General features: G+C 41.4%; 1 protein-coding gene across 1 annotated transcript; it reads left to right on the forward strand.

The window, feature by feature from the left end:
• The first annotated feature begins 2,657 nt into the window (after positions 1-2,657).
• Positions 2,658-9,774, forward strand: LOC138267247 (vomeronasal type-2 receptor 26-like). The gene is made up of 3 exons (XM_069216104.1): positions 2,658-3,224; positions 8,666-8,789; positions 8,882-9,774. The coding sequence occupies exons 1-3, from the start codon at positions 2,658-2,660 to the stop codon at positions 9,772-9,774; spliced, it is 1,584 nt and encodes a 527-aa protein (XP_069072205.1).
• The last annotated feature ends 756 nt before the right edge of the window (positions 9,775-10,530 follow it).

Here is a 10,530-nt window from a genome sequence, read left to right on the forward strand (position 1 = left end):
TATGATAAAATCTGTTACTGGCGTTAGAAAAGTAAGTCCTTGGGAGAGATGGTTGGTCTGAGACCACCACCGCAAAGCCTGTCGAATTCTTGGTATAACACTTATTAAGTCGTCGAAGGATCCTTGCGACTGTGTACATTGGAGCTGTAACTCCTCTTGTAAAGGTCTCATTCTCAATCTTGCTAGACGAACTAGGATGATGGCTGAGGAAATCATGCCTAGAAGCGACTTGAACAGTCGTACTGAAACAAACTTTTTTCTGGAAATACTGACAGCCAAGTTGGCTAGTTTCTGCTCTTGTGCCGGGGTGAGGTATGCCTTGTTTTTGATGGTGTCTAGTTCTGCACCCAAGAAGACTCTCCTGCATGAGGGAAGGATGACTGACTTCTGTAGATTTACTGTTAGCCCCAAACTGCGAAATAATTTCAGGCAAGCGTTTGTAGCCCTGGACGCTAGTAGTGAAGAAGGAGATTTTATGAGCCAGTCGTCCAGGTATGGAAACACCTGAAAACCCCTGTTGCGGAAAAACCTGCGACTGGGGCAAGACATTTCGTGAAAATTCATGGAGCTGACTTCAGACCGAATGGGAGAACTTTGAATTGATAAAGGGCACCGGCCACAGTAAAGCGGAGATACTTGCGATGTTTTTGATGAATTGGTATGTGGAAATAAGCATCCTGGAGATCCATTGTTGTCATAAAATCTCCAGGATTGAGAAGGTGTAGGATATCCGACAGCGTGATCATCCGAAAGGATTGTTTCCAAAGGAACTTGTTGAGCTTCCTGAGATCTAGTATCGGTCTCCATTCCCCTGACTTCTTCTTTATCAAAAAGAACCAGGAATAGAACCCAAGACCTTTTTGCTGAACCAGAACCTTTTCTATCACTCCCTTGGCAAGCATCAGGAATACTTCCTGCTGAAGCAGACGAAGATAGAACAGTCTGGATGGTCCTGGTGGATGATGCAGTGGTTTTTGTATGAATTCCAAGGTATGACCTCTTGTCACTATATCCAGCACCCATTTGTCTGATGTTATGTTTTTCCACTCCTGGATGTAATTGGAGATGTTCGCTCCTACTCGTTGAGTCTGTAAATATTTGGGAAGAATAGCCGGTGCCTGGTGATGATCATTGTTTTCTGGGTTGATCCCGGTTTTGGGAACCCTGTCTTCTCTTTCCTCCCTGTCTGGTGTATGAGGCAGTGGATGGTTGTCTATACTGCTGCTGATAAGATGGTCTATATTGGGGCTGCTGATACTGCCTGTAAAAGGATCCTCGAAATGAGGTAAATCCTCTTCCTCTTGTACCCCGAAAAGGCTGTTTCTGGTACTGCAAGGTACCTAGGGACTTAGCAGTATCTGTGTCGGTCTTGATGGCCTGCAGTGCGTCGTCTACATGCTTTCCGAAGAGAGATTCTCCGTCGTAAGGCATGTCAAGAATTCTGGACTGCACTTCCGCTCTGAAAGATGTGGCCTGGAGCCAACCCTGTCGGCATAATACTGCAGCACCAGCCAGCTGACGAAAACCAGTGGAGGTTATATCTAGAGCGCAGTCAATTATCTCTTCAGACGTACGCTCACCTTCTTGGAGGATCTTCTGTGCCTCTGCTTGTTTGCTTTCAGGGATGAGGTCCATAAAAGCCTGCATATCAGACCACATTTGTCGATCATAATGACCCAAGATCGCTAAGGAATTTGCTGCTCTAACAGTAATTGCTGACATGGAGGAGAACCTTTTGCCCATGTTATCTAATCTCCTTCCTTCTCTATCTGGAGGAGTAGAGATAGGCGCCGACGGGTTTTTAGAACGCCTTTGAGCCGTCTGAGAAATAACAGAGTCCGGCTTTGGGTGACCAGTTAGACATGCTGGAGAGTCCTGAGTTGCCTTGTATTTTTTGTCAAGCTTTTGTGGCACTGGTGGAACTGTTGCCGGGTTTGCGCATGATCTTGATCCCCTCGCTCCATATAAAGTCAATAATAGGAATGGCCCTTACAGACTTTCTTGCTTGTTCTTTAAAATCATGGAGGAAGCATTCAGACTGCGAGACAGATGTTGGCAGGTGGAAGCGTGCGGCGGCCCTCTCCATTAAATTGTGAAAGCCACCTATATCCTCCTGTGGAGGGTCTGAAGGGCGAGGAGGCGGTGGAGAAGGAGTGGGGGCTAAGTAGTCATCCCATTCCTCAGTAAGATGTTGTGGCGTCGATATCTCCCCTTCTTCCTCTTCTTCCCCTGATGTTGAAACTTCATCTCCAGGGGAAGCAGCTATCACGGAAGGAGGCGCCATCCTGGGGGTAGCTGGGGGTGGAGGTACGCTCCTTGGTGTAACAGGAGAAGTTGGTGGTGGTGGCTGATCTTCTGCTGTAGCTGGGAACCTCCTCCTATAATCCTGCAACATTGACTGTAAGTCCTGGATCAAGGAGGCAGGCATCTGGACAGAGACTCTTGGTTGAGGCGGTTGATAATAGCGCTCTTGATGAGAGTAATAAGGTTGATATTGATCATACTCATCATCGTCATCCTCTTCCTGGTATTTAACATGCAACTGGGATGGGCTGTGTGCATCTCCAAATGAACCCTCAGGAGGATAGATCGCCGATCTGGGCAAAGATGTGATCTTAACCATGGCTCGAAGATCAGGAGACCTGGAAGAGGTAGGAATGGCCTCTATCTGGCTCACGGGCACCATTGGCATCGTCGATGGTGTCAACGACGATGGTTCCGTCGACGGCACTGTTATAACAGATGATCCTTCCATCAATGGCGGTCTCCTCGACGATGGTATCGACGGTGGTCTCGTCGACAACGGCCTCGTCGACGGTGTCCTTGTCGACGGTGATACAGCCGACGAAGCTCTCGTCGGTGGTGTTGCAGTCGACGGGGCATTCGTAGACAATGTCATCAACGACGATGTTGTCGACAAAGGCGTCGACGTTGTCAGCAACGCAATCTTTTCTGGAATCCTCGTCGACGGAGGTTTAATAGAAGAAATAGGAGCCTTTACCGCCGACGTCAAGGTAGTCTTCGCCGACGATGGTCTCGTCGATGAGGTGGTGGAGACGGTAGATGTGAACCCCATCGTCGTCGTCACGGTCGTCGACGGTGGTGTCGTCGTCAACTTAATTTTTATAGATATCTTTCTAGAGGTAGAAGGCTCGGAGGAAGGAGAACGGCGGGACCATCCTTCTTTTGAGGAGGAGAGGATGGCTCAGAAGAAATTGAGCCTTGTAAGCCTTTTGCACCTTCTCTATGATGCAATTTCTGCCGCTTTCTGGATCTTTCCGCCTGGCCCAGGTCCTCAGATTTGGACCTTTTGTGTGGCCTTTCTGACCCACTCTCCTCACCTGAACTACAGGATTTTGCCTGTACCCATGTCAGAAGTCTACCCTCATGGTCTCTGAGGGTCTTTGTGGAATAAGTACAGCATATCTTGCAGTCTTTCACCTGGTGTTGTGGATAGAGGCAGTACAAACAGTCTTTATGTGGATCATCCACATGGAGCCTTTTCTTGCTACAGGTCTTGCAAGGGTGGAAAAGGCCTTTTCTGGAAGAATCTGACATCCTTAGAGTTTTCTTGAGAGGAAAAATACTTCTGAAGAAGCAGAAAACTGAGCAGACTTCAGGGAGACTCCCTTCACACGACGTGTGGTAGAAAATCTGAGGGAAGGAGCTTCTCTGGAGAGTGTTCTAGAGGGTGCTGGTACCTGATTGGCTGGCAGCCAGGTTTGGGTCCTTTTCACAAAAGGACTTGGATAGGCTATATAAGTGACTGGTGTTGCCATTATAACCTATAGAAAAAAAATGTATTTGTTAATTATTGCTTTTTATGTACTGTGGGACTCCCACTGCGACAACGAGGATGATTCAAGCATGTGAATTTATGGAAAATCCTATACTGGATAAAATTGTATTCTTAAACTGATTACATGATTTTTGCTCAGAGGACTCATGTTTGTGAAGAAAGTATCTCGAAGTAACTATGAAATTGGATATGTGCCATGGTTGCATGTGTTGCATGCTGAATGTTCACTGCTTGATTTTAGAAACTATATGGGCAATAAACTGAGCTAGTGTGCATTTTATACTGTTGTATGGTGAAATATCGCTGACAAAAATATTGGTGACAAACAAAATATCAAGGACAGGAATATTGACTTCACATACTTGATATGTGAAGTGAAAAGAATTGACTGCAACAATATAGAAGACCACAATATTGTCATAAATGATCAAATATCTTGAGTTATAACTATTAGACATTATAGCGATGTTATGTTTAAATTTTTTTTTTTTATTGCCATTAAGTTCAAAAATCTATAAAAATAATATAACTTAAAAATATATATACATTAAAACGATTGCAAAAAATAAATAAATATAAACATAATAAGAATAAACACTAACAATAATTCACGATAATGACATACACTGGCTATTGAAAAATAAAACATGTCTACAAAACAAGATTAAGATGAAAAGAAAACAAGACGTATTAAAAATAATATAACTACAAAACTATATGAAAACAATTTACATTAGTAGTGAAATAAAAATAATGATATTTGAGAAAACAGGTTTTAAAACATTCAGTTAAAAAGTCAAATTGTACTTGAATGGGTACAATTCACTACCCCTAATCCAACCACAGAAAGAGTATGGAAAGTGTGGCCTCTGATTAGGTAAGATTTCATTTTCCTACTCCAATGCGAGATACACCAGGAAATGTGTTGCACTTTGGAGAGGGTCAGATTTACTATTCCACTCCAAAGTGAGCAACAGTAAGGAAAATGCTGGACTTTGAAGAAATTAGATATACTATTCCCACTCCAGCGTAAGCAGCACTATGAAAAGTGTTGGACTTTAGAGGTGTTGGGTTTGCTATTCTCACTCTCACATAAGCAACAGTAGAGAAAGTGTTTGTGAATGGGGAGGAGTTACATTTACTATACCCACTCTGAAGTAACCAACAGTAGAAGCAGTGTAGGACTTTGGATGACTCAGATATACTATTCCTACTCTAACCCTAGATCGAGGAAGGAAAGTGTTGGAATTTGGAGGGGTCAGATGTACTACTCCGACTCCAGTGTAAGCAATAGTAGGAAAAGTGTTGCACTTTGAAGGGGTTAGATTTACTATACCCATTGCAGCCTGAGCAATAGTAGCAAAAGTGTGGGACTTTGGAGGCCTCAGATTTACTATTCCCACTTCAACATAAGCAACAGTAGGGGAAATGCTGGACTTTGGAGCGGTCAGAACTACTGTTCCTTCTCCACTGTAAGCAACAGTAGAGAACATGTGGAACTTTGGAACACTCGTATTAACTTTTTCCATCCAACAAATAATACATATATTTATGTGTGTGTGGTGTGTGTGTGTGTGTGTGTATACATACATTATATTTCAAAAAACAGGTAAAAGATAATATTTTTTAACATTATTATATATATACATATATATATATATATATATATATATATATATATATATATATATATATATAATTTTAATTCATATAAATAATTAAAAACTCACAACACGAAATAACATATGCAATTTTACATAACATTATATTTAAAAAATATATCAATGAAAAAATAGAAAGATAGATTATCCTATTACCTTTACAATCCAACAACCACAAAGACAAATTAAATTAATAATAAACAAATAACAATATGCAATATTTTAACAAAAAATGAACACATCTACGAAATGAATTATTACACAACACCCCTATAATATAACTAACTAATATCAAAACTATAACAAATATTTAAATATTTAACAAAATCTACTATATAATAACCACATCGAAAATCAAACATTAATTACATACTTTTTAATTGTCTATTAAGTGCTTAAAACAAATTTACATGATTGCTCATTAAGTTAACAAATTAAAACTTCTTAAACTATGGAGTCAATAAAAAAAAAAAAAAAAAACGTTCACCTACAAGCCCATCAAAACAACCCACCAAAAATATTGAAATTCAAAAAACCTTTAAAATATTAACAAATCATACAAAACTGTTGTAAAAAAAAACAAGCAAACGTACCTTTTTTCTTGAACTGAATTGTATTGCTTTGAAAACAAGACCATGAAGTTACACAGGCCCTCATTATGACAACAGGCTGGCGTTGAAGACCACAACATTATGAGTGTGGCGGGTTGGCCTCTGCCAACCTATCACATCCCCACTCATACCGACAGGGCGGTTGGACCTGCTAGGCTGGAGATGAGCATCTCCGACACAGCGATCCACAGAAGAGCCGACTTCCCACCAGGGTTTACACAACGGTAGCACTGGCATGAAAACCCTGGCGGAAAGGCTACCGGTGACAGGGAATTTCTTCCCTGTCGCCGGCAGACGACTTCCCCCCCCCCCCCAAGCAAGCACAATAACCTCCCACCCCCTCCATACCAGGACTCCCCGTACAAACATCCACTCTCACACGCACACACAATATCACCCACCATCCCACCCCACTCCCCTGTCGGATGTCCGATTTACCATGTCCAGCGAGGAGGTCATCCGGCAGGGAACGGGAATAGGCGCTTTCACCAGCAGCAGCGCCCCACCATCAGGACACCGCCACGTCATATTATTGCACATAGTACGGCAGGTGGATTCCTTCTGGTGGGGCGGGGCCGGTGGTGGAACCGCCCATGCACCTCTGCCCTCGACAACGGCTACTGCAGGATTTCTGCCAAAAATGTGGCGGTAATCCTGCAGTAATCATAATATGGTGGGCGGAAGATAGCCAGCACTGGCGGTCTTCTGGTGCCCACGGCTTTGGCGGTCTTGTGAAAAGACCGCCAAAGTCGTAATGAGGGCCATAGTGTCTTTCATAATTATGACCAGTAAAGAACCTAGGCAACTCACTATTCAATATAAGTTTAACAGACATCATATCAGTCCCTGTCATAACAGCCACCTACGATACTTTCCCACCTTTCTCCCAGCATCCCAGTTACATATAAATTGGTTCTTCTTGTTTGGCACTAGGAAACACACTTAAACATTAAAATAATAACAACTTATGGCACAAAATGTAATAACACTAAATAAAATAATTAAAACACCTTAATAATACAACTATATTTCAAACAATATAAAATACTTAAAATGCTATTCTGACGTTCCTTTTTCAGATTTCTGATAATTTTGACATCACAATATTTTTTAAATGATATTTGTGTCGATCAACAGTTTTGAAACATTAATTTGGTGGAATATATTTATACACAATGAAGTACCTTATGTACAGCAGCTGACGTATGATGAGCATAAAACTACGGGTGTGCTTAGTTCCAGTAATGTGCTTTTGTGTTAGTGTGCTAAATTTTCAATGAAATGACACAAAATTACGCATATTTACGTCAAGTTCAAAACCAGAATTGTTGCTATGTATTAGAGCAAAATGGGAGGACACATTTTGTGTTAAAAAATAGTACAAAAACACAAGCACTGCAAATCACAGCCATTTCCATTCTACTCATTTGCATTGTATCCGTGCAGTTGTGCTTTTTGGCACAAATGGTGTGCAATTACCCAATGTGGCATATTAGCATAATTTTAAGAATTTAGCATACAGTGAAATTCTCAACATTATATGGGTTTATGCCAGCTTAATAGAAATTTTGACTAGACCCACATAAAAAATATATATTCTTGTGGGAGTTATGTGTGTGACTTTTGGAAATAATTGCACAACTTGCCCACCTTTGTAGTCAGTCAGCACCCTACATCATTGACAAAAGGTCCTTAGAGAAGAAGGGCATTCAATACATGAGTTATTTTTCTCTCGGGTAAGTTTGAGGCCTGAGTTATATTTCGCTCTGGTAAATCTGAGGCCTCATATTAATTAGGGCCTGCACTTATGCTGAGTGGAGGCTATCGGTTATGCCCAATTGTGACCACGAAGCAGCATGGCAGTAAGTCAGAGATGTGTTTTAATGTGGTTCTGATTCTGCTTTTCAATTAAAGAATTCTGCCTATAGTTGGCTATGAGTACTAAAGAGAAATGGAAGCGAGACTGATATCTGGTTAGAGCTGTGTGGGGTGGGGGGATTCCTGTGATTTATGTGGTCACAGCTGTTGAACTCTGTCCTACATAGGTGATTGAGACACCATGACCTGTAACTAAAGTGATGGTGACACAAAGATACATTTGATGGACTCCCACTATAGTACAAAGCTTGCACTTGTGTTACTTTAACATGCCACTTTGTGCTATTGACTTTGTTCACCTGCACAAGAGTCAACAGATGAAAATGATGGCCACATCAAATTTGGACACTAACCACCCATTCCCCAGGTCATGAAGATGCAGGCAGTGCATCCTGTCATGACATCTATCTTAATTTCCTGGCCTAAGATTGAATTCATTTTTACACATATTATACTCAGCACAAAGCTATCTGAGAAATTACTACATGTGCTGATATCTTTGTTGCTTTGACAGTTTTGACATAGTGGTTGCTGATGCAAATCATTTCAACATCAGAAGTGCAAACAACGACTATAGTCTTCATTTCTGCCCATGGGGAACTCCTAGTAAATATTAGCAGTTATCTTTTTTCAGTTTGCAATATCAACTATTTTTGACCAATCATTAAATATTCATAATGCATCTAATCCCATGTGGTTTCTCCTTATCACTGCAGATCCCCACCTCTGTGTGCAGTCCCAGTTGCCTCAATGGGTTCAGAAGAGTTATCATTCGAGGAAAGCCCACTTGTTGCTTCCAGTGTGTCCCATGCCTTTCAGGGGAAATATCTAACCCAACAGGTAAGAGAACCAGCACAGCAGGACATTTGCTCTGTGCCACTCCTGATGTTAAGAAAAAACTCTTTTGTACTTCACGTATTTTTGTCTTTCAGATTCGAATGAATGCATTTCCTGTCCCTGGGATCAATGGCCCAATGATAAACTGAACATATGTATTCCAAAGGCCACAGAGTTTTTGGCCTACGAAGAACCTTTCGGTGCTGTCTTAGCAACATCCAGCATTTCATTATCAGTGATACCCATTGTCATTCTAGGGCTGTTCATTCATTATAGGAACACCCCCATCATCAAAGCAAGCAATTCTAAACTCAGTTACGTTCTGCTTCTTTCACTCACCTTGTGCTTTCTCTGTTCTTTGGCCTTTATTGGTTATCCCAGATCAGAAAAATGTCTCCTTCGTCAGGCGGCTTTTGGCATCACGTTTGCTCTTTGTGTCTCTTGTATCTTGGCCAGAACAATCATGGTGGTCATTGCTTTCAATGCCACTAAACCCAACAGTGACCTCAGGAGATGGATTGGGCCTCAGTTGTCTTATGCAATCATCAATGTTGGTACACTTATCCAGATTGTGCTCTGTGTCTTGTGGTTGGCTATGGCTCCCCCGTTTTCAGAATATAACATTAAAATTCATCCTGGAATTATCCTACTGCAATGTAATGAGGGATCTCCCATTGCTTTTTGGTGCATGCTGGGATATCTTGGGTTTCTGGCATCATTTAGCTTCATAGTCGCCTTCCTGGCCAGAAAACTGCCTGACAGCTTCAACGAGGCTCAATTTATCACCTTCAGCATGCTTGCATTCCTCAGCGTCTGGATGTCATTTATTCCTGCCTACCTCAGTACTAAGGGCAAGTACATGGTGGCCATGGAGATTTTTGCCATCTTGTCTTCTAGTTCTTCATTGGTTTCCTGTATATTTTTCCCCAAATGTTATATCATCTTCTTTAGATCTGAGAAGAACACAAAGAGTCGTCTGATGGGGTGAGGAGCAGGGCAGAACATCAAAGTGAAGGGACTATAAAGGAATGTATTTATGCTGGTTATTAATTATGTACAAATTACTTATTTTGAAATACTTATGGGCCATGAATGAACAGAGAAAAACAAATAACACCATTTTTATATTCACGATTTCAATTTATGTGCTGTGGCAAGGATAAACCAAACATCAAGAAAGTGGAAAGCTTGTACCTTGGTTGCACCTTGGTTGACTCTCTCCTTTGGTTATATAGTTTATTATCATGATTTCAAAATGGTATGTTGTCCCAAACCAGAAGCATTAAAGCAAACTATGAGCCTAAAATTCAGATGGGCTCTTTCAATGAGGAATAATACATTACCTTCTGCTTGTTTCTGTGTCCCTGTATTTGGCACTCATATTTACCTTTTTCAATTTGATGTTCTGTTTTAAATGCTTGCCTGCAAACCTCAGGGAATGATTTGCCCAAGATCAAGTCTATCTAAGTATCGTCTCTGCTCTCCGCAGACAATGCTGTCTTGATATCTCGCACCTCAGTGGCCTGAGGGCCTTATTCAACAGCTTGTCATGTTTATGGGATAACGTAGACCTGAAAACTAACATATCTAGAACTAAATATATCATGTGTAGCTCCAGAGTAGTTAAAGCAGGTTTCTTCTGGATGAAGGGCAGGCACATCAAGCAAGTTACCAACTTTTCATATTTCGGAATTATGTTTGTTTCCAAATGTTCATGGTCGCCCTGTTTATCGAATAGCTGTTT

Source organism: Pleurodeles waltl, chromosome 12 (genome assembly GCF_031143425.1).
Source record: "Pleurodeles waltl isolate 20211129_DDA chromosome 12, aPleWal1.hap1.20221129, whole genome shotgun sequence".
Lineage (NCBI taxonomy): Eukaryota > Metazoa > Chordata > Amphibia > Caudata > Salamandridae > Pleurodeles > Pleurodeles waltl.

What these genes read in the sequence shown, in the direction of transcription:
- LOC138267247 (XM_069216104.1), top strand. Translation starts at nt 2,658, where the DNA reads ATGGCCTCTATCTGGCTCACGGGCACCATTGGCATCGTCGATGGTGTC. An exon ending in CTCAGAAGAAATTGAGCCTT is followed by an intron (nt 3,225 to 8,665) that starts GTAAGCCTTTTG and finishes TTATCACTGCAG; the next exon opens with ATCCCCACCTCTGTGTGCAG. An exon ending in GGAAATATCTAACCCAACAG is followed by an intron (nt 8,790 to 8,881) that starts GTAAGAGAACCA and finishes TTTGTCTTTCAG; the next exon opens with ATTCGAATGAATGCATTTCC.